Source organism: Symphalangus syndactylus, chromosome 6 (genome assembly GCF_028878055.3).
Source record: "Symphalangus syndactylus isolate Jambi chromosome 6, NHGRI_mSymSyn1-v2.1_pri, whole genome shotgun sequence".
NCBI classification, from domain to species: Eukaryota; Metazoa; Chordata; class Mammalia; order Primates; family Hylobatidae; genus Symphalangus; species Symphalangus syndactylus.
The window spans coordinates 97,796,979-97,822,182 of NC_072428.2; the positions used below are offsets into that span (position 1 = coordinate 97,796,979).

Consider the following 25,204-nt stretch of genomic DNA (forward strand, 5'->3'; position numbering starts at 1 on the left):
TTTATTTATTTATTTTTTTTGAGATGGAGTCTTGCTCCGTCACCCAGGCTGGAGTGCTGTGGTGCAGTCTTGGCTCATTGCAACCTCTGGCTCCACGGTTCAAGCGCTTCTCTTGTCTCAGCCTCCTGAGTAGCTGGGATTACAGGCACACACCACCATGCCTGGCTAATTGTTGTAATTTTAGTAGAGATGGGGTTTCACCATGTTGGCTAGGCTGGTCTCGAACTCCTGACCTCAAGTGGTCCTCCTGCCTCCACCTCCCAAAGTGCTGAGATTACAGGCAGGAGCCACTGCCCTGGCCCTCAGTCTTCTTTATATAGGTCATCAGTCTGTATTCACATTTCCATCCATTTCTAATGTAATTACATTAACATTACTTTAGCATGTGACTGCCTTTTCCAGAACTCTAATTAAGATTTTAAATAAGATGTATGCCACTGGGAATCTCTCATTCACGCTTGTTAAACACCTTTCCTGTTTGATTGTAATTTCACTTGCTAATTATTTCTGACTTTGGTTTTCCAAACTTCTCCTTTTTGTGACTTAAACACAGTTTGAACTGGTGCAGCAAATCATTTACAATCCAGGTGTAAGATAGATTGGCAAACTAAATAGAAAAGAAGACAGTCATTGGGTAGAAAACAGTGACCAAGTTTACCTCAGTCAATCCATTTATTAAAAGAACTCATAGGCCGGGCACGGTGGCTCACGCCTCTAATCCCAGCACTTTGGGAGGCCGAGGCGGGCAGATCACAAGGTCAGGAGATCGAGACCATCCTGGCTAACACGGTGAAACCTCGTCTCTACTAAAAATACAAAAAAAGTAGCTGGGTGTGGTCGTGGGCGCCTGTAGTCCCAGCTACTTGGGAGGCTGAGGCAGGAGAATGGCATAAACCCGGGAGGCAGAGTTTGCAGTGAGCTGAGATCCAGCCAGTGCACTCCAGCCTGGGCGACTGAGCGACACTCTGTCTCAAAAAAAAAAAAAAAAAAGAACTCATACTGCTGGGCATGGTTGCATATGCCTGTAATCCCAGCTACACAAGAGACTGAGGTAGAGGGATCACTTGAATCCAAGAGATTAGCCTGGGCAACATAGCAAGACCCCATCTCAAAAATATAAATATGTAAAAATAAATAAAAGGACTTGTACTTTTTAATAAGCACTCACCATGTGCTAGGTTCTGATTGCTTTATCTACTTCTATGCCATAAACTTTTTTCAAATTTATTTTACATATTTTTAGATGCCTACTATACACTGATCCTGTGATAAGAGCAGCCAAGGTTCCTTGAGCACTCACCATGTGCTAGGGTCTAATTGCATTACGTACTGTTTGTCATTTAAATATTGCAGCAAGCCCATGAAGCAAGTAGTAATATTACCCCCAATTTTCAGATAAGAAAAATGAGTCTTAGAGAATGTGAAAATAAAATTTGAAAGCTCTTGGAACCCCAGAGAACACATTAAGTCTTGAGAGATGTGACTGTGATCTCAGCCATGGAGCATGGAGTTGTAACTTCTGCTCCTTAGATTATAGATTAACTCTCTTCTTCAGTGTTCTTCTTCTGTAAATGACGAGGAAAGACAAGAGACCAGACCTCCTTCTAATCACTGATCTTTGTGATAGATTAACTGCCTCCTTTTTTGTACCCATATTAGTCTGTTTTCACCCATTATAAAGAATTGCCCGAGACTGGGTAATTTATAAAGAAAAAAGGTTTAATTGACTCACAGTTCCACATGGCTGAGGAGGCCTCAGGAAACTTATAATCATGGTAGAAGAGAAGCGGGCACATCTTACATGGTGGCAGGCGAGAGAGAGAGAGAGTGTATGAAAGGGAAAGAGCCCCTTATAAAACCATCAGGTCTCATGAGAACTCACTCACTATCACAAGAACATCATGGGGGAAACTGCACCCATGATCCAATCACTTCCCACTAGGTTCCTCCCTTGATATGTGGGGATTGTGGGGATTATAATTCACTATGAGATTTGGGTGGGGACACAGAACCAAACCCTATCAGTACCTAACTCAGTCAAGGTAGCACTAATTACCTCCTGAATTTTATATCTTCAGTGTGGAATGTTAAATAGACCTTTCCTGAAAAGAAAAATATTACCTTGTCTAATTGGATTACTATAACTATACATTCAGCCATATACAGAAAAATATTGAAATTCTGTTAAGCTTTCTAAACCTTATCTATGTAAGTGACCTCAAACTTCTACACTTCAAAGTGCTGACTTCCATTCTTTGGAATCTGTGTCTCCCAGGAGGCCATCTTCAAACTTTGTACTTGAATAAACTCTCTTCAAAATTCAAAATAAACTCTCTTCAAATCAAACTAGATTCTGATGCTTATTTCAAGTTCACATTTTGGCAACTATGAAAGGACCTAAAGCAAGCCTCTGTTGATTCCCCACTGCATTGCCCACAGTTAGGATCTTGGTACCAGCATGAACAGTTTTCATTCACCTGACTTCACTGGAGCCAGCAGAGGGTCTCCAGTGAAGACCCTCTCAGGTTTTGAATCTCCCTGATTTGGGTTGAGAATCAGACTTTACTCAAGTGACCCAATTCCACACTTGACGGAGCTGGAATTGAAGCTCTGCTTTAAGGTAAGAGTTTTTGTTTGTTCTCTAGATATTCTTCTGTTCACAGATTTGTGGTTTTCACTTCTTTCTAAGGTTAAGTGTTATTTGTAACTGCTCATTAACATTTGTACAGCTTTTTCTCTCATTTGAATTTTGGTCAGGGAAAGAAAGTTTCTCTCTCTGAAAAGAGGAAGTGAATGTGGCTTAAGCAAAATTTGCATTAAAAAAAAACCTGGCTAAACTCTGAAGCTTGGTTCATTTGACATATCTAAAGGTGTTTTGTTTGTTTTTGAGTGACCAAAAAGAAAATCTTTCTATGAGGATGGCCAGATGCGGTGGCTTATGCCTGTAAACCCAGCTGTTTGGGAGCCCTAGGCAGGCAGATCACTCGAGGCCAGGCATTCAAGAACAGCCTGGTCAACATGATGAAACTCTGTCTTTACCAAAAAATACAAAATATTAGCCTGGGGTGGTGACATGTGCCTGTAATCCCAGCTACTCAAGAGGCTGAGGCAGGAGAATCACTTGAATTTGGGAAACAGAGGTTGCAGTGAGCCAAGATCATACCATTGCGTTCCAGCCTGGGCGACAGAGTGAGACTCCGCCAAAAAAAAAAAAAAAAAAAAGAAAGAGAAAGAAGGAAGGAAGGAAAAAAGAAAGAAAAGGAAAGAAAGAAGGAAAGAGAGAGAGAGAGAGAAAAGCTTTCTATGAGGATGAATGTAAGTACCAAAGATAAGGGACACTGTTTCTCCTGGACAAAAGGCATCTTAGGCTAATAAGGTCTTGTGGGAGTGTCTGAACTCATTACTCATAACATGCAATAGTCTTGTAGGGAATTCTCAAAGAAGAACATACAGGAAATCTTGCTTAACCCGGTGGTCACATATGAAGGGCTGATCTTCTAGTGCCTTAAGTGCCCAGGATTCCTGGCTTTCACCAAGACAGGTAAGAAGAGAGAAGTGATTCACTGGTGTCACCTCAAGGAATAATCCCCATTAAGCAACATACCAGATCAAAAACACCTTTCCCATTTCATCTTTGATCACTTAAAAAGAGAATCCAAATTATGGGCAATCATCCATCTAAAACTGAGTATTCCTTTTTAAGGAGAGATCCACCTTTAGAAATTCAAGCTGGATTCCTGTATAATATTGTGGTGCAACCTCTAGTCAATATCTAGAAAAATTGTCTTTCTTAACCCATGAAGACCCCAAACAACAAAGTGGGCTATCTTTGAAATACCTAAATTAGCTTATTTATGTGCACAATTAGAAAAAGCTATTTCTAAAATTAAACAAAATAATTGGGAGAGTTACTTCTAACGGTACTTAGAAGCATCTGAAAAGCGCTCTGACAAAGTTCTTCTTCTACAGGAAGAAAATTAAAAGCCCTCTAAAACCATTTCTAAATAAATTTTAAAAAAACCTGCCAAATCTTCTTTTACTCCTGCTTCTGCTTCCCCATCTCTTTATTCCCCATCTCTTCCTCATCTGAACGACACTGCCCAGCCTTTCCTTCTTTTCCTCCCCTTCCCCTTCTTCCCACTCCTGTTGTTTTAGCTACATTTTGTGAATGGCTGGTGTCTGGTAGAGGAGAACCTGCCTTAACTTATCAACTATGATCAAAGGTAGACATTAAAGGCATAATTAAGGAATTTCCTCATCCCCACCAGGACCCTATTGGCTTTGTCAGGAAATTTGAACTAAATATTCAAGTTTACAACCCTGATTTTTCCAATTTGTATTAAGTAGTTCACATGTTAGTATCAGAAAATAAAGCTAAAGACTGGAAGAGCTAAGGTAAATTGGAGAAACCACTTGGAGGACTTTCAAACATTTTCAGAAGACCACAAATGTGACCATGAGGTTTCAAAGGCTTTGCTCAAGCCACCCCTTCAGCTGCCCTTCCAAAGAATGGTCGACTGGAATAAAATACCACAATGTCAACAAAATTCAGATGAGTCAGAAATGACATATTTTGAGAGATTCGAAAAAATATTTAAACCATATTCAGGATTATCCAAAGAGAGTTCGGCTAATCATCAAAATGATACTCTCCTCAATTTTGATTTCATAAGTGGGTTACTTAGATGAAGAATTAGGACTAACAGTAGAAGGACAACACCGTAGTTGGACAATTGCTCACATTCATGATTTGGGTAATTTTGCTGATCAATTATCTCATGCCTTAACTAAAGATGAGAAAAAGAAGCCAAACAAAAGAATAAGGCTAATAAGATTATAAATTTATAACTAAAACAATTATCTACCCAGTCTGAACCTCCAAAATATACCCCAAAAACCTCAGAATGAATTTAACCCTCCGTTTTGTCAAACACACCCTGGTCACCTTCAGAAAGATTGCTGAAAACTAAAATGGAGGCAACAACAACAGGCAGAGGAAAAAAAGAAAAGGAGGATGCTCCAAGGAACTTAAAGAGACCTTGCCTTTCCTCCATATTAATATTCTGGGAGAAATAGAAAGTATCTGAAATGGAGAACAAACATAAGCTCTTATTGACACTGAGCTGCATTATCTGTAGTAAATCCCACCTTATTACAAGGTCCCATTCCTTAAAATAAACCATTTAAATGGTGGGTGTCACTAATACTCCTGTATTGGCACATAAATCTTAGCTTACAGCTTTTCAAGTAGGTCCTTTACAAGAAACTCGTATTTTTCTCTTCGTTCTCTAAGCCACTATCCATTTGATAGGAAGAAATTTCTTAGAACTATATAATACCTGTATTTCTTTTTCCCAAAAGGGTAAAATATTTTTAGAATTAGAAGACAAAGTTGAATTACTAGACACCATGAATTTTTCAGAATCTGATCCTTTTAAATTCACAAGCCACAATTTATATTGCCATAGAGGAGACCAAATTATTGATTGATAAACAAATACAAAAATTGTTAAAGGCAATACCTGATTAGCTGTGGTCAAAGTCTTTCACTGATACTGGAAACATTATCCTGACTTCCCCAATCAAAATTTAAATAAACTCATCAAAACCTCTTCCAAACCTTAAAGAGTATTCTTTAAAGCCAAAGGCTTTAGAAGGAATACAACCTATAGTTCTAGACTATATAAAAACAGGTCTGATTATTCCCTGTAGAAGCCTGTGTAACACTCCAACCCATCCTGTAAAAAAAACAGATGACAGAGGATGGAGGTTTGTACAGGATCTGAGAGCAATTAACAACATAGTTATTCCTTGCCATCTGCTAGTGTCAAACAGTCATATGTTGTTGACTACCATCCCCACTGAAGGTGAGTTTTTTACTGTGGTAGATTTATGCAGTGCATGTTTTAGTATTCCTGTGGATAAAGACAGTCAATTTCTCTTTGCCTTCACTTGGGAGAACAGACAGTACAATGGACAGTCATGCCTCAGGAATACACTGAGAGCTCAACTTACTTTTCATATATATTTGTGATATCTGAGATCTCCCAGATATTGACTTCCTTAAGAAATCCAATACCGCCTCAGTATGGAAGATAAAATCCTAGGAATGAGCCTTCCTAGTGATGGGGGATGAAACTCCTGAACATAAAAGCAGTCAAAACTATTGAGATCATCTGCAGTGCTTTCTTCGAAAGATCTTGATGAAAAGGGGGAAATGTGAAGATAAATAAAAGTTAAAACGCTGTTCAAACCCCATAAAACACTTTAAGCTTTGAGTGAGATGTGACTGTGGTCTGTGTCATGTAGCTTGTGGCTGTACCTTCTGTTTTTTATTTTTTTATAGCCACTGACTTTATTGATCTAAAAATCTTCACGGAGACCATGACTGTTCTGTGAAAAAAAGGAACCAAATGGCGTGAAACACTAGAAGTGAGGGTAGGGGTGAGGGACGGGGCCAGAAATCCATCAGGAAAGTTGGCAAGTGTCACCAGGGAACTGGCAGAGGAAAAGGAAGGGAGGTGCATGAAAGAGTTAGAAATGCAAAAAAGTTGAAATGGTTAGGGGAGAAAACTCTCAAAACACCCCTGGAATCCATTGGACACAAGCACAACAACAGCAATCATTTCCTTTGTAGAGGACAGAGGAGGAGTCCGCCACTTGGCTGCAAACTCTGGAGACGCAATGCTGGGGCTGGGCATTGAGGGCGTCCCAGAAAGCATCACAAGAAGGCGTCACACCACTCTTGAAGGCATCCAAAGCAGTCCTGGGGATACTTGGCTTTGGTGCTACATGTGTCCTTCAGCCATACCTGGGCAAGGTCTTCCTCTTTCTTTAGCACCGGCCAAGGACAACACAGGCCTTGTCAAAGCCCCTTTTCTCCAGCTTCTTGCCCAGCACTTCGCCAATACCGGCCAGGCTCCCCACTGCTTTTCCCCCATAGGCTCTGCTGTGAAGCCTCAGTGCTTTCGGAAGGTTGTCATCTTAATCAAGCTTAATCAGCAGCTCCAGTTCCCATAACGGTACCTTCTACAAGAGGCCTCTCCGGCCAATATGCTTTTTACACTATGGATTAACTTTGTTCCTCATTGTTTGTGTTCTGTAAATGACTAGGAGAGACCAGAGACCAGATCCTCTCTCCTTCCGATCACTAATCTTTGTTATAGATTATCCTCCTCTTTTATTGTCCTGTACCTAATTCAGACCAGATGGTGCAAAAGACTCCATGACTGTTACATCTTCAGTGTGGAATGTAAAATTACCTTTCCTGAAAAGAAAAAGACTGCTGTAACTAATAAGATAAAGCCTTATATAGAAAGGGTTGAAATTTTGTGAAGCTCCCCAAACTTATTTATGTAAATAAGCCCAAACTTCTACACTTGCGAACACTGACTTTCATTTTTTGGAAGCTGTGCTTCGCAAGCGGCCATCCTCAACTTTGTGCTTGAATAAACTCTCTTTAAACTAGATTCTAACCCTTTTGATTACTTGAAGTTGACAAGAGACTGAGTATGCTTCCTAAATTCCTTAGGGAGTGACTAAGCTGGGAATCAAACTCCAGCCCATATTTTGAATCAGTGCTCTATATCACCTCCCACTGGATGGCAATGGCACCATGGAGGAGACCACAAAACGAAGGAGAAAAGGGAAAGGATTTAACTTTATTGAGCTCATTACTATGGCCCAGAAAGTTCTATCATGGTATTTCATTATTATGACAATGTAATGAATGACTATTACTTACTAATACTTGTAAGAAAGGTTAGAAAACTTGCCCAAGGTCACAGATAAGGATTAGCCCTCAAGAAACTTATTTCTGCTAGGAATTAACATAAACCCAGAAGGAACTGGCATAACTAGAAGATAATATCAAATCTGTAGTAGAAATAAAAATATAGTAAAATCTCTGAGGAAAGAGTGTTCAGTCCAGGGGAGATGCTGGTGATACATCCTGGAGAAAAAGGAGGTTGTGATGTAAGGCTTGATGAATAGATTTGGATAAATAGAGAGGAGGAATAAACAGCATTGTTCCTGACTTTTGTTCTTTTTCTATACTTGTAATTTTTTTTGTAAACATTTTATTGTTTTACAAGATATAGGCTTTAGGGTTGACAAAAGGTTATTTCCTGATTTACATCATTTTATAGGAACTTCTAAGCAGGGACAGATGCCTAAACTTAGAAAACCATAAGATATGTAAGAGAAAGACCAAATAGGGGAAATCAAGAGCAAAGAGGTTACTCTCTTAAGGTTACAGTAAGGCAGCAAGAAGTAGACGTTGGAAGCGAAAAGAAAGAAAAGCTTAGAAAAGAAAAGTGAAACGTAAGGAAGAAAAGTGAAACTCCCATAAGGAAGTCTATTTTGTAACATGGCTTGGGTTCAAAACTTTCATGGCCCAGGCCACTGACCTGCATGGTCTTATGAACCTTGCATAATTAAGATGCTGCACTCTGTGTGTGTGTGTGTGTGTGTGTGTGCACATGCGCATGCACGCACGCTCATTTTTAAAGAATTTTAGAGATATAAAAGAGAAGAAAGGTTTTCTCAGCCAAGACTTTTGCCAGCCTTCTCAGATCAGTAACATGTTGTCTCAATCCAGGGAAGTATTGCTACTGCTTAGCATTTGGCATGAAGCCAACTGCGATGTTCAGCAAATATGAGTTTCATCCTCTTGAAAATAATTGCTTTTACATCTTGTGACATCTTTCATGGACTCTGCAATGAAAATAAATTATAATTTCTTTGGGTGGGAGAAACTAAATTAGAAAGGAAAATGATTAGAAACAGAAGGCAGCTTGACGCTTGTGATGCCAGATTTGTTCAACATGTGATTCGAAAGCTGTGGATAAGTTTTTCTGGCCATTCTCCCAATTAACAACCTTTAGCTTACTTAAAAGCCAAAATCCGTGACTCAAAAGAGTGTGCTAGGAAGAAATTTTTGACAGATAAAATTAGCTATTCCTGGCAACATCAAATAGCATATACATATACTCATGTACCTTTTTTTTGGAATGAAGCTCAAAATATACCAAGATGTAACTTAAACTGCTCCCAGGGCTCCAGACCTCAATTATAATAGTTAGCATTTATCAAGTACTTACTATGTGTCAGGCATTGCAACTATTTTTTACACCAACATTATGAGATAGGTACTATTCTCACATAGTCTTATTTAAAAGATGATAAAATTGAGTCAAGGGAAGCTAAATAACTTGCTCGAGGTCACTCAGGTAGAAAATGGTAGAGCTAGGACTGAAACTGAGAAAACATGTCTCCACTATATTCTTTAAAAAGTCCTTACTAGCTGAGGGTGGTGGCTTACGCCTGTAATGCCAGCACTTTGGGAGGCTGAGGTGGGAAGCTTGCTTGATTCCAAGAGTTCAAGACCAGCTTGGGCAACATAGCGAGACCTCATCTCTAACAAAAATTTAAAAGTTAGCCGGGCACAGTGGCATGTGCCTGTAGTCCCAGCTACTCAGGAGGCCAAGGCAGGAGGATGGCTTGAGCATAGGAGGGCGAGGCTCCAGTGAGCTAGGATCACACCACTGTACTCTAGCCTGGGCAACAAAGCAAGACCCTGTCTCTGTAAAAACAAAAAACTCCTTACCTTCAGGAAGTTTATAGTCTAATACTGGATTCAGACAAGTACCCTTCAGTGTGGTAAGTACACACATAGTTAAGAGTGCTAAGGTTATATGTAGGAAGGTAATCTAAACTTGCCTTTGGTTATTAGGGAATTAACTATCAAAGGGACAGCTAAACTAAGAAGCGAGGGATGGAGAAAGGGGGAAAGAGTTCCAGGCAGAGGAGGAAGCAAGTCACCAGGTCCAGAGATAAAAGAGAGCTCAGTGCCAAGGGTGCATAGAAAGATGGGGCTAATGGCAATGGAGAGCCTTTGAAAGATTTTAAACTAAGGAGGAACATGACCTGATTTGCATTTCTTAGACTTTTGGAGGCTGCTTTGGAGAATAATTTGTGAGCAGAACAAGAGAAGAGGCAAAGAGGAGGCTATTGCTTTGGGGTAATCCTAAGCTGACCCTAGGCAGTAGCAGTGGAAAGGGACAGAAGCAGACAGAACTGGAGAGCTATTCAAAATGTGGACTTGACCATAGATGACATGAAAGATAACGGAGAAGAAGGAATCGAAGTGGCTGCTACATTTCTGGCTTGGGCAATGGGATGGATGGGATGCCATTCACCAACACGGGAAAGCCAAGAAGAGAAGTAGGTTAAAAAATGGGGTTGGAAGAAGGAACTAATTCATTTTTTACCGCGTTGAGGTGTCATGCAGCATACGAAAGCATGTGGTGATCATTCTTTTTTTTCTTTTTTTTTTTGAGACAGGGTCTCACTCTGTCACCCAGGCTGGAGTGCAGTGGTGCGATCACAACTCACTGCAGCCTCGAACTCCCAGGCTCAAGTGGTCCTCCCACCTTAGCCTCTTCAAGTAGCTGGGACTACAGATGTACCCCACCATGTCTGGCTTATTTATTTATTTAGGATTGAGGTCTCACTATGTTGCCCAGGCTGGTCTTAAACCCTTGGGCTCAAGTAGTCCTCCTTCTGAGCCTCCCAAAATGCTAGGATTATAGGCATGAGTCACTGGGCCTGGCCTCATTCTTTATTTAATAAAAGAATAACTCATGTGAGTTATCTTAATCATCTAATTCTCCTAACATATTTAAAGAAGTTTGATTCACAAAATTTTTATACAGGGGCAAAGCGCGGTAGCTCACGCCTATGAACCCCAGCACTTTGGAAGGCCAAGGTGGAAGGGTCACTTGAGACCAGGAATTCAAGACCAGCCTAGGCAACATAGTGAGACCCCATCTCTACAAAAAATTAAAAACTAGCCAGGTATGGTGGTGTATGCCTGTAATCCCAGCTATTTGGAAGGCTGAGGTGGAAGGATCACTTGAGCCCAGGAGATCGAGTCTGCAGTGAGCTATCATCACACCACTGCACTCCAGCCTGGGTGACAGAGTGTGACCCTGTCTCTAAAACAAACAAACAAACAAACAATACCAATAGACCATTTGTTTTGCATCTAGTAATCCACAACTATCAAGACATACACATATATAATTTATCTTATTACTAGGGCATTTCAAACATAATTTCTTTTAAAATGACTGACAAACTAACAAATTGACCTATTAAAAAATCACCTCAAATAGTACAAAATACTATAAAATAAAAATATCTCTTAATTAGTATGAACTTATGTTTAATTTAATAGAGATATAGATGATTAGATATAGAAATATTATTGATGTGCGTATATGTCTTGGTTAATATACACACATATTTCTTTGCTCTGTCAGCTGAAAGGGCCTAGAGCAACAATTCCCCTGCAGCAAGACACACTCTATCACCCAGATCTTGGTTGCTGATACCATTCACCGATAAAAGGAGCAAGTGTTCCTTTGAGAAATGGCTGATTTTACGACAGGAAATACACAAGATCAGCCTAGAGCATCTTACAGTGCCAAAAAGTAAGAAAATGCTCCAAAACCAAAAGACAAACCACCCTACATTGGTGGGGCTATGTCAAAGGGCACAGAGGTCCTAATGGCCAAGCCTGGAACAACTTGATTTCTTAAAAAGTACTGTTGGTTTATAATGCAACATATAAAATAAATATTCATGATTTTATTACATAAAGAAATAATTGAATAAAGGAATAAATGGAGGAGAAGAGACAAATCTCTCTTGCAGAAGAATTCCAAATCATTTATTTAGGTATTCCGCCCTCAAGGATGTGGAATTCAACTCCCCACTCCTCAAGCGTAGGCTGCATATAGTGACTTCCTTCCGAAGATTGCAGAATGGGCTGGGCAAGGTGGCTCATGCCTGTAATCCCAGCACTTTGGGAGGCTGAGGTGGGAGGATCGCTTGAGCCTGGGAGATCGAGACTGCAATGAGCCATGAAGGTGCCACTGCACTCACCCTGGGCAACAGAATGAGATCATGTTTTAAAAAAAAAAAAAGGAGTAAGAGAGATTATAAAAGAATGGCAAAGGGGAGAGGTAAGGGGAGTTGCTTTATAGTAGTGAAACCTAATAAACACTACCTCTCAGGTGATCAAGGTTAATATCAACAATAAGTCATGTTGACTATGTACCCTTGATAATATATGAGGAAAATGGCACTTTGTATGGTTTTTCTCCCATAAAACACTAGTCTAGTAATGAGAAAGACCAGGCAAATTCCAAAAGAGGAACATCCTATAAAATACTTGGCCAGTACTTCTCAAACTGTCAAGTTTATGAAAAGCAAGAGAAGCCTGAGAAACTATCACAGCCAAGTGGAGCCTAAGGAAACAGGACAACCCAGTGTAATGTGGTAACCTGGATGAGATCTTGGAACAAAGTGGCTCATGCCTGTAATCCCAGCTACTCGGGAAGCTGAGGCAGAAGAATCACTTGAACCTGGAGGCAGATGTTGCAGTGAGCCAAGATTGTACCACTGAGGCAGGAGAATCACTTGAATCCAGGAGGCAGACATTGCAGCGAGCTGAGATTGCACTACTGTACTCCAGCCTGTGCAACTTTGTCTCAGAAAAAAAAAAAAAAAAAAAGGAGGGACAAGTTTCAAATGTTCAGATTTTTTTCCCCTTTACAAGTGTCATTAAAAGATACAGGTACAAAAGAAATTTTATTGAGAGAAATATCTCCAAGAAGTTCAAAACATTTTAGAGGTGTTTTTTCCTCACCACCTGGGTTCAAGGATTTTCAGTATTTTACAGAAGAGGCCCCTCCTCTTCTCCTATAAATGACCTCTAAATGTTGGACTGTCTGAGGGCTTGGTGCTCGTCTTTTATCTGCCTCTCTCCTCATCCTAAATGCCTGGTTTCAGTTGCCACATATATACTGAGGACGTCCAGTTTGCTGTGCCCGTGTCTGACTTACATGGATTTCAGTCTTGCTGGCCTTCTTTTTGTTTCTCAAGTGCATCAAGTTCTTTCCTAACTCAGAGTTTTTGCATTTGCTGTTTCCTCTTCCAGGAAGGCTGTCTCTTTCTCATCCTTTAGTCTCTCTTCAAATGTCATTTCCTCTGAAAGAGAAAGGCCTTCCCTGAACACCCCCTCTAAAGTGGTCCTCCCCCTCCCTTTGCTGTGTGTTGCTCCACCAATAATTCCACAAGACATCTTTCTGTTTCTTTCTCCCATAGCTTTTCATCACAACAGAATGTTATCTGATTTAATTTTGCTGATAGTCGCTGTCTCCCATTAGAATATAAGTACTTTGAAGGCAGGAACTTTGACAAACTTGTTCATTGCTGTATCCCCAACACTTAGATAGTGTTTGATACAAGTTAAGGGCTCACTAAATACTCAGGGTGTAAGTCAATAAATGTATGAATCAATGAATGAATAATTAAACGAATGAATGGAATACTTAAACATCCAACTCGTGGTAACACAGCACATCAGTGTTTACTTGAAACAATCCTCAAGCTTCCCTTTTCTCCCTCCATTAACGAACCACAGATTTCATGAGATAAGATATGCAAGGATAACTTTAAAAGTGCAATACACTTAAATAATAAGAAATTTGGAAGGGTCCTCAAATTATTCTTTCCCTAGAAAACTATGCCATTATTGGCTCGACATAGTGGCACAGGCCTGTAATGCCAGCTACTTCAGGGACTGAGGTGAGACCCCCATCTCTAAAAAAGAAAAACAAAGAAAACATCCAGGCCAAGTGCGGTTGGCTTATGCCTGTAATCTCATTTTATAATCAGCATTTTGGAAGGCTGAGGTGGTAGGATTATTTGAGCCCAGGAGTTTGAGACCAGCCTGGGTAACAAAGCAAGACCCCATCTCTTGAAAAAAAAAAAAAAAATCATCATTAAAATAAACATTCAAAGAAACCCAGCTGGGTGTGGTGGCTCACACATGTAATCCCAGCACCCTGGGAGGACGAAGCAGGTGGATCGCTTGAGCACAGGAGTTTGAGACCAGCCTGAACAAGATGGCAAAACCCTGTCTGTACAAAAAATACAAAAATTAGCCGGGTGTGGTGGCACATGCCTGTAGTCTCAACTACTTGGAAGGCTGAGGAGGAGAATGGCTTGAGCTTTGGAGGTGAAGGTTGAAGTGAGCTGGGATAGTGTCACTGCACTTCAACCTGGGTGACAGAGCTAGACCCTGTTTAAAACAAACAAACAAACAAACAAACAAACAAACACACACACACACACGGAAAACCCTTCAAAACCCAAAACTATGCCATCATTTCATTCTAGCAATTTACTAAACCACATATGAAGTTTGCATTCACATTAAAGAAGAGGCAGGTGGGCTCTGCCTGAGAAATTTATTGAGTTATAGTTTTATTGACACTGTAAGTTGTTTAAAATTGAATGGATTGCCACATAATATTTACAAATAATTCATTTTTTTGATGTTTTAAGGGTTGGATTCTCTTCTTTTAAAACTAGTTTTATTTCTACCCAGTGATTTCTCAAAATTCCATTGTTAAACAATCAATTGATCAATAATTTAACAAGTCTGGTACCTATTATATTGTCATAATTTGTCAAGGTATTGTGTAGGGAAATAAGGAGACTAGCATTATAATTTTACTTTAATAAAAATGTACACCTATGTCTGCATAGAAAGAATAAATAAAAAAAGAAATAAGCAAAACAGTGATTATCTGGATAATGAGATAAAATGTGATTACTATATTATACATTAATGTAGTTTCCAAATTATTTACTATGGGCATACCTTATTTTTGTAATACCATAAAAGACATATATTATTTATGTCCCTAGGGAGCATATCTTATAACTGGAGAAGAAAATAAAGTAGCGTACAGTAAACAAATAGAAAACAATTGAGTGCAAGATAAAAATAACAACAAAAAAACAAGAAAACAATTGAGTGCAAAACTGTATGATTACTGAGAATAAGCCCAATAAGTTGTTCAGAGAAGAAGAGATCAGAAATATGGAAAGAAAGTTCAGTTCAGTTCTCTTTTTGTATAAGTATGGCGAAAATTTAGCATCTGCTATCTTGAGAAAATTAACACGCATAATGAAATAAAAGCTCAGGATTAGGCCTGGCTCAAGTGATCCTCCCGCCTCAGCTTCCCGAAGTGTTAGGATGACACTGTGCGCCGCAGCGCCCAGCCAACATGTTTGCATTCTTTTGCAATTCTTCTGATTAGAGAACATTTTAAATTGTAAAAAAAAAAAAGAAAGAAAAAATTTATACCAAAATATTTGCTCTCAGACAAAAATAATGTAGCAAGATTGACTGCTCTTAAGTTAAATAAACGAAGGATTCAATTAAATCATTCTTGTAGCACATGTGGTCACTCAAAAGCGTAGATACTCTGCCAGGTGTGGTGGTGTGCGCCTGTAGTCCCAGATATTGTGGAGATTGGGAGTTCAAGTCCAGCCTGGGCAAAACAGCAAGATCCCATCTCTAAAAAAGAAAAAAAAGACATAGATATACTATAAATTTATGTAAATATCTATATTTTATTAATTATAGAATTCTATTAGACAACTCATAATTATTTTATGAATCACAAAATACTCTATCAATTAAACTATAATATATAGTAGATAATCAATTATAACATGAACCCTGATAAAATGTGAAAAATCCATATTTTATAATCTTATAAAAAAATAAGATACACATTTTGTGACCATTTGATGAATGTCTACTGCACCCATAAATATGAGGCCAGGATACAAGCTTTTGTTCATCATTGTACCCACAGCCAGCACAAATAACTTCCTAATAAATCCTTGAATGAATGAATGAATGAATGAACAAGTGAATGTATAATCAAACAAGGGAGTTCGTCTTACACTGCAAATGCCTAAATGATAAATAAGAAAATGCCTTTTTAAAAAGTATTAACTGCTAAATAAGTACTGTAAAGTAACAATAATATTGTCTGACATTTATTTTTAAGTGATGCATCTATTTCTTTGGAAAGAAGTCCTGAATATTTTAAAAATCTAATAAATAAGAACCACCCACCTCTGTGTGAAACAGGTGAAGGTTGCCTTGTAAAGCCCAAGTGAGTAATCTAAGGTGTTTAATATCACAATTCAATAGGGTGGGGAGAGCAAGCTGTTTTTTCCTCCTACTCTTCTGATTTTAAAATGGCCAAATTCAAGCGGTCTGCCTTTTACCTATGAGAAAAGCAGTTCTACACCCTTATAGAATCCTGTAACAGAGATACCATTCTGTTCTACCCTAGCTATTTCTGCTATAGAAAAGCATTGAACAGAAAAAAGCAATTATATTCATCCAGATACATGCAGGACTTATTATAGTGTGATCATTGAACCAAACTCTTATATAGAGAGATGCATTTCAAATAAGAATTCTATTAGCCAAGCGAAGTTACTCTTTTGCCTCCTGTTGTTATTCAAGTCTTTTCTCTTCTGTCCTGCCAGCCTTACCCCACTCCTTAATCTTCTGAACCAGCAAACCATTGCCAAGTTCTGATGCAAAGTGGTTTATAGGCCTGACTGGACCAGACTAAAAGTGTTCAAAATAGCAAGCAACAAGGAGCAGAAATCCATATTAGAATGGGATATGGACTATATTTATATTGGTACAGAATGCCTTCAATAAAGAGTTGTGAGTTGTGTAGGTGAGTTGCCATGGAGCTACAAATATGAGTTGATATTCTGAAATCCTAGACAGCCATCTCCAAGGTTAAGAAAAATCCTTATGTGCTCACTTGCAAAGATATCCACAGCATGGTCTTAATTGAGAAAAACAAAGCCTTAGATCAAATATGTAAAGTAATTTTTAGTTTTTTAAAAAGGTATGTTTGGGCTATAGATAAATCTGTTCAAAAAACATGAGAGAAGATAATAACGGTTGAAAGGAGACACAGTGCTTGCCCTCAAGAAGTTTTTGTCTAGTGAGGGAGATAGGACTTGTATGTAAATAAAATTGTGTTACTAAGGTAGATAGTGAGAGGTAACTTAAGAGAGGATCAGATAAGGTATTAAGAGAATACAGAAAAGGGACTGGATTAATTCTGAACTACAGCATCAAAGAATGTTCATGCAAGAGATAGTGTTTTCACCAGATCTTGAAGGTATGGATGAGGGTATATAGAGTGAGTATATTCAGAATCTACTTTAAAACAAATATTTTCCTCTATTGTAGTGGAGTTGAGCTGTACATCCAACAATAATGAAAAAATACACACATATATACATATATGGAGAGAGATACATATTTTAGTACATGTAGCAATTTATTAATAAATGTACAGTTTAAGTCACATGCAAAACCTTTGAGTGATAGCAAACTTCATTGTAGGATGTTTAGCAGCATCCCTGGCCTCTACTTACTAGATCCCAATAGCATCCCTCTAGGTGTGGCAACCAAAAATGTCTCCAGGCATTGACCTCTGGGGGCAAAAAAAAGCCCTTTATTAAGAACCACTGGTATACATAAGTAAAACATACACAAGAGATTCCTCCCCTCTTCTCTGTATGTGAATAAAAATTGCAAATTTCATGACCTGGATTTTCTTTTTAGGTTTCTTCTTTAGTGGTTCTTAACTTCATTGGGTGAAGTAAGCCTTTGAAGATCTGTTGAACGCTGTTGACTCATTCACTTCTCAGGAAAACGCACATGCTGACTACCATTTCAGAGAATTCGCATCAGTGTTCTCTGGGGAGGAGTTCTGAGTTCTGTTTCCAGGAGCTCATAGAATTGTCATGGTCTGTATATTCAAGGTAGGTGGATAACGGAAGGTTGATGTACAGAGGTCAGTATTTTGGAGCCTCTTCTGTATTTACTTCAGAACGCTAGTAATCAGGTGAGAATGTTCTGGTTTATCAAACCCTTCCTTCTGCCTTTCATCTTAACCATGCATTAGTTTTAGCAAAGTTCATCCCTACAGAAGACAAAACACTGATGAGGTAGGATAGCTCTGGCTCCTCCTCCCTCTCTTCTAGTCTTGATTTCCATGTAGTCCAGTTTATTCCTTCCCTGATTGTCCAGGAGAATGAGAAAAAAGAAAAAACAGAGCCTGGCGGGTAAGAAAGGGCCACCTGGACGGCTTGATTTGGATTGTGAAATAAAACACACACACGTGCACACGTAGAATAAGGGGCTAAAATCTGAGTAAATCGTGATCTCTCTGTATCCTCCACCCACTGAATACTCCTAAAAGACTTTCTAGAAATTCAAGGACTTATTAATATAGTAACCTGGCCACTGTTCCTCTTCTCCTCCCCATGTGGTATGAGAGCACCTGTGGCACACTCCCAGAGACCACGGACCACTTCCTCTAGGCGGGCCCTGCTCTCCTTTGAGGAGTCCCACAGGGCCTGGCCCGCCCCTGACCTCGCAGCCCTTGAGATTAGTAACGGGATGAGTGAGGATCCGGGTGGCCCCTGCGTGGCAGCCAGTAAGAGTCTCAGTCTTCCCGGTTCGGGAAAGGGAAAGAATGCAGGAGGGGTAGGATTTCTTTCCTGATAGATCGGTTGGGAAAGACCGCAGCTTGTGTGTGTCTTTCCCTTCGATCAAGGTGTCTGTTGCTCCATAAATAAAACGTCCCACTGCCTTCTGAGAGCGCTATAAAGGCAGCGGAAGGGTAGTCCGCGGGGCATTCCGGGCGGGGCGCGAGCAGAGACAGGTGAGTTCGCCCTGAAGATGCCCACACCCCCCGGCCCGGGCTCCACTCCCGGGGAGGCCTCGAGGGTTGCAGATGGGACTCCTGAGTGGGCACGGATCAGGCGGGCAGGGGGCAGTACAACTCTCTTTCTGAGACTCCGAGAGCGAACAGGCTGCTCGGAAAACAGGACGGGGTGAGAGACTTGCTCAATAAGCTGAAAGTTCTGCCCCCGGGAGGGCTGCGACAGCTGCTGGAATGTGCCTGCAGCGTCCGCCTCCTGGGGACCCGCGGAGCGCGCCCTGAGGGTTCCACGCCTGGCCCGGGGGCCTGCACCTCTCCTCCAGTGCGCGCCTGGAGCTGCGTCCCGGGTCAGGTGCGGGGAGGGAGGGACTCTCAGTGTCCCCTTCCAGCCTTGCACGCGCCCTTGGCCCCTGCCCCAGCCCCTTGGTTTGGGGGAGATTTCAGGACGCGGACAGCGCCCTGGCTGCGGGCCATAGGGGACTGGGTGGAGCTCGGGAAGGCCCCAAAGCAGGGCTAACTCTCTTCAAGTTTGGGGAACCCCGGGCAGCGGGTGCAGGCCACGAGACCCGAAGGTTCTCAGGTGCCCCCCTGCAGGCTGGCCGTGCGCGCCGTGGGGCGCTTGTTGCGAGCGCCGAGGGCTGCAGGACGCGGACCAGACTCGCGGTGCAGGGGGGCCGGGCGGCAGCCAACAGGTGATCCTCTTCTTTCTGTTCCTCGCTCTTCACCTCCGATCGTCCTCCCTCACCGCATCTCCTCCCTCCTCGCTGTCCTCTGGCTCGCAGGTCATGGCAGCACCGGGCGGCAGGTCGGAGCCGCCGCAGCTCCCCGAGTACAGCTGCAGCTATGTGGTGTCGCGGCCGGTCTACAGCGAGCTCGCTTTCCAGCAACAGCACGAGCGGCGCCTGCAGGAGCGCAAGACGCTGCGGGAGAGCCTGGCCAAGTGCTGCAGGTAGCGGCCCCGCGGGCCCGCGTAGGGAGAAGCGGAGCGGGGCGTCCACGGCTTGGGGTGGGGAGGGCGTCCCCAGCGGGCGAGCGTGGGGTGCGCGCGGCGGAGCCTCTGGGCGCCAGCTGCTTCTCCCAGAGGCCCGACTTTCGGTCTCCGGTCCTCCACGCCGCCCTTCTGGTCGGAGGGTGGCTCCATCAGTCTCGGGCCCGAAATGAACTTACCTGGGAAACTCGCCTTTGGGGAGAGTGGGTTCTGGGAGCCCCATCTCTCTTTTTCCTCTCTGAAGGAAACTTGGAGTGCCTCTTGGGGTACAGTGGGTCCCTGTTGCCTTCTTGGGAGCTCGTTTAAATGAAATGAATAGGGAAATCCAGCTCTTGACTAGGAGGAGTTCTTGAAACCCTCAAGCTAAGTAGGCGGGCTACCATTCAGTTAGAGACCAGAATGCGAGCTAGAACCCAGGGGAGCGCGGGGTGTGCCAAGTACTTCACCAGCAGGCGGTGGGACCCCTAGGGAGAGCCACCCTCAGTCTCTAAACCCAAACGTGCCGTAACTAGATGTCACAAACATGAAGAAATTAGAGTTTCTAAAACCTTTCATTATAGAACATTTCAAATATATGCATAAGTAGACGTAGTAGTATAATGAACTCCCCACCCCCACCGTTTTTAACCCATCACTCGGCCTCAACTGTGATCAACTCCAAGTTACTCTTGTTTCTTGTATCGACACCTACTTGCTCCCTCCAGTATTATTTTTAAGCAAATCTCATATAGCGTACTGTCTTTATATATTTTACTGCGTATCTTTAAAGACTCTTAAAAAATATAACCACATTTCATGATCACACCTTAATATCTGAAAATAACTCCTTAATATCAAAAACTGAGTCATTATTAAAATGTCCAATCGTCCCATAAATGCCTTAATTAAAAAACAATTTCTTCAAATCAGGAGTTATACCACCTACTTTTGATATTTTTCTTTTATCTATAGGTCATTGAATTTAAAAACTACTAAGTAGCAAGGTATAAGGTATACATTCCTCATGCTAAGATTTTTGTAAAAACTAGCTCCAGGCTTGTATTGCCAAAATATACTCAGTGTGTTTCTTTAAAGAAAATAATAATAATAAGGCACCTGGATTACGAGTCTGAAAATTAATCTCCATTTAGAGACTCCACATCCATCAGTCTCTGGCTGGACCAGAAAATAGGTTTTTGTGTAAGAATATTTTCTCAGAGGATTAAAAAGGTGAGCGAGGGGTGAGACACTTAATCCTGTGTTCTCTCGAAGAGTGCATTTAAAAGGATAGATACAGGTCTGGGCAAAAGCATGGTAAGCACTTCAGGGTTATTATTTTCCAGGAAATTCTTATTCTTTTTCTAAATAGTTATAAACATTAGCAGAATCCAGTTCATAACTTTGTGATTTGCAGAATGGTTGTGGCTGAGATTGGATTGAAAACCCAGTTTTCTTGCTTTTTGACAGTTGTTCAAGAAAGAGAGCCTTTGGTGTGCTAAAGACTCTCCTGCCCATCTTGGAGTGGCTCCCCAAATACCGAGTCAAGGAATGGCTGCTTAGTGACATCATTTCGGGAGTTAGTACTGGGCTAGTGGCCACACTGCAAGGTAAGATGTTGGCGGATTGAGAGTTCTGATCTCCAGCAGGAGTTTAACACTTCTCCCCAGCGACCATAGGTCTGTGACAGATGTTTGCTTACCCTTCAAGGCCTTTGTCTTTCCTGTAGAGCCCCTTAGTGGAGAGAGTCACCTCTTTTCTCCCCTTCCTTAGAGTTCTCTTCCTGGGAAACTGCTGCCCCACTAGGTGCAGAGGTCCAATTTAGAGGCATATACTAGGCAGTGGCTTCTCAATTTTTTTAAATTTTATTTTATATGAGATGGGGGCTCCCTCTGTCACCTAGGCTGGAGTGCAGTGGCACAATCTCGGCTCACTGCAAGCTCCATCTCCCAGATTCACACCGTTCTCCTGCCTCAGCCTCCCCTGTAGCTGGGACTACAGGCGCCCGCCACTATGCCCGGCTAATTTTTTGTATTTTTAGTAGAGACGGGGTTTCATCGCGTTAGCCAGGATGGTATCGATCTCCTGACCTCGTGATCCGCCTGCCTCGGCCTCTCAAAGTGCTGGGATTACAGGCGTGAGCCACTGGGCCCGGCCGGCTTCTCAATTTTCATTGACCACAATTCAATAAGAAATGTGTAAAGAGTTTCAAGTCAAGATTAAAAAAAAAAGAAATATGTGTTACATCCTGATATATACATATATATCTAAAGTTCCTGTAAAATATTTATTATTACAATATGCTAATCTTTCACTTTGTTCTATTATGCTTAGGTTTTTTAAATGATGATTGCAGCACATTAAATTATTTTATATCCACACATGGATCTTTTTTGTTTGTTTGTTTTGTTTTGTTTTGCTTTTTAGAGACAGAGTCTTGCTCTGTCACCCAGGCTGGTGAGCAGTGGCACGATCTTGGCTCATTGCAATCTCCCTGCCTCTCGGGTTCAAGTGATTCTCGTGCCTCAGCCTTCTGAGTAGCTGGGACTACAGGCATGTGCCACCATGTCCAGCTAATTATTGTATTTTTAGTATAGATGGGGTTTCGCCATGTTGTCAGGGTGGTCTGGAACTCCTAACCTCAAGTGATCCGCCCACCTTGGTATCCCAAAGTACTGTGATTACAGGCATGAGCCACCACACCCAGCCTCCCACACATGGATCTTAAGCAGTTTGAAACTGGCTTAAGGAAAAGTGAAGGGAGCTTCCTAGCCTGGACTCCACATGAATGTTTTGCCTGCCCCTCATCCCCTTTTAAAAAAATTCATCCTCTTTTTATTTTGTGGGAAAATGTGCCAAGATAGATGGTTATTTGTTCTTTTATAAACTGAGTTCATACCATAATATTCCCATAAGCATCTTATAAATCTGTTGTATAGTTGGTGCCTAGCAGTATGGCATTCTTCTCTGTCCCCTATCCCCACCATCTCGTTTCTGCCCCACCCTCAACACCCTGACCAATTTCCCAAAGACCCTGAATCATGAAAACAGAAGTTTCGTTATTTATTATAATTTGTGAAACACCTAATACGTTCCAGGCACTAGGTATGCTGACATGAATAAGATGCATCCTCTGCTTCCAAGGAACTCATAGTCCAATGGAGAAAGAGATAACAATTCAATGTGATAAGGGCTGTGGCAGGGGAGTGCAAATTACTTGCTAAGGGAGTGCAAATGAGGTTCACTCAAAGCGGGCTTAGGGGATCTTGAATAGCTTCCTGGAAGTTGAATGTCAAAGCTGAGTTTCCCTGATGGCTAAGTCTGAGTTTGCCAAGTGATGGGAAGTAGGGTAGGGGGGGATGGCTTGAAAATAGACTATTTCAGAAGCTAGTAATGAATGTTGAGCAATATTGTGAGCTAAAATTTGGCTATGGAGCTTTCAAGATTGCTCAGATCAGGCCAGGTAGATGCCCGCAGAGAAGGAGGATGGCCTATGAACCCAGGGTGGAGCCTCAGCCTGATCAAGCATGTTCTTAATCACAAAGGTGGACGGAAGAGAGACTAGAATGGGCTGTGCGGTTCCTAAGTTAAACAATGCCAGGTATTCTACACTGTGCTCTAAGGGCTGTGACATGGTGACACCCTGTGACTCCGGGGGGGGCAGGAACCATGCTTAATTCATGTTTGTTCAGCAAGTGCCTAGCACAGAGACAGGCACATAATAGATGGTATATTTAGTGAAAAAGATTGAATTGCATTCCTGATAATGAATCTTCTTTATATATGAAAAATGGTGGTTCATGCTCCATGTCTCCCCAGTTTTCATAGACAAGTATCTTATAAGAATTCATTTTGTTTATAAGCATGAGACACTATGCTAAGTAAGAATGTTGCCAGTTATCTCATTTAATCCTCATAACAATCCTGCTAGGTAGGTCTATTATTATTTCATTTTCAGTAGGGGAAAAATCTATTAAATCTTGCCCAGGGTCATGTGGCTGGTAAGTGGTACAGCTGGGATTTTAATCCAGTGTCTATTGTGTAGTTCCTTACTTTATGGGTAATATGCTTTTCTAGAAACATTATCTCTATAAAGTTTTCTGTGTAAGGTGAATTTCTGGGAGGTTAATCTGGCTCACTTATACATTCGTTTATCATTCATTCACTTAATAAATATTTATAAACTAATTCTGTAGGCCAGGTATCCAGCCATGTGGACGCAGTGGTTCATTAACAGGCACAGGTGCTGACTTCATGGAGCTTTGTAAAATTATTTTGAGGGGAGTAGATAAATAGAAAAATAATTATAGATTGCAATATTTATTGTGGTGGATTAAATATACTGTAATAGGGATTAATTTGAAAGGTGGGTCTTTATTTTTATATTTTTTTGAGACAGGGTCTTGCTCTGTTGCTCAGGCTGGAATGCAGTGGTGAGATCACAGCTCACCACAGCCTTGGCCTCCTGGGCCCAGGTGATCCTCCCATCTCAGCCTTCCCAGTAGCTGGAACTACAGGCATATGCCACCATGCTTGGCTAATTTTTGTATTTTTTGTAGAGAAAGGGTTTCACTGTGTTGCCCAGGCTGATCTTGAACTCCTAGGCTCAAGTTATCTGCCTGCCTCGGCCTCCCAAAGTGCTGGGATTACAGGTGCGAGCCACTGTGCCCAGCTAGGAATGGAGGTCTATTTTAGATACAATGGTCAAGGAAGACCTTACTGAGAAGGTGAAATTTAGTCAAAGACAAGAGAATGAGAAGGAGACAGCCATGTGATAAGCAGAAAAAAAGAGTGTACCAGGTAAAGGTGCAAAGGCCCTGAGGCCAGAAAACTTAGTATTTTCCAGGGAGGAAGAGGAAGAATTGTAGTGTGGGTGAGTGCAGTGGGGGAGGGTGAGTAAACCATGAAATAAATTGAGGCACGACTGGGATTAGGATGAGGTAAGGGAGGCACTCACTCTCAGAATGCCTCTTTAAATATTGTATCCTAGGCACCTCATTTGCCTCATCCTATTCCTGGCCCTGTGGGGATATTGCTGTGAATTAAAGGGAGAACAGGTGTGTCAGCTTGAACTAGATGAGGCAGGCTATGAAGAGACCTGCAAGATCTAGAATATATTGTACAGCAAGAATCACTGACACATAGTGATGAGTGTGGATGAAAATCACAGATGCCTCCAAGGTTGTTGGCTTGAGCAACCGGATAGATCATTACATCATTTATCTAAATGGCAAAGACAGGCTGAGGAGCAGGTTTGGGATAGGAAATCAAGTTTCCTTTTGGATATGCTAAGTTTGAGATGCAGGGGTGAGACATCTAAGTGGAGATGCCACATAGAGAAGTGGGAGCTACTGCAAGTGTGAAAGTCAGAGGGGAGGTCTAGGCTAGACATAAAAATCAGGAAAGCATCGCTGAAGAGGTGATACTTACAAGAGTGGGAATGCCTGTGATTACCTAGGAAGAAAGGGCAGGTGTAGAAGAAAAGGGAGCCAGAGTACTTAGAAGTTAGGAAGGCAAGGAGAGGGGCAGCCAAGAACCTGAGAAAGCTGGGCGCAGGAAGTTGAAGACAAAGAACAACCAAAGGAATGTGGGATCAGAA

General features: G+C 41.5%; 1 protein-coding gene and 1 pseudogene across 1 annotated transcript in view; one reads left to right on the plus strand and one right to left on the minus strand.

Moving 5' to 3' along the window:
• Positions 1-6,448: 6,448 nt before the first annotated feature.
• Positions 6,449-20,029, minus strand: LOC129484883 (barrier-to-autointegration factor-like; annotated as a pseudogene).
• The window catches only part of SLC26A4 (solute carrier family 26 member 4), a 56,212-nt gene continuing 49,775 nt past the window's right edge, over positions 18,768-25,204 (plus strand). The window contains exons 1-3 of the mRNA XM_063642114.1: positions 18,768-18,813; positions 19,424-19,590; positions 21,076-21,215. Of these exons, the coding sequence (XP_063498184.1) occupies positions 19,427-19,590; positions 21,076-21,215 (304 nt within the window). The 5' untranslated portion in view covers positions 18,768-18,813; positions 19,424-19,426. The remainder of the gene's footprint in view (positions 18,814-19,423; positions 19,591-21,075; positions 21,216-25,204) is intronic.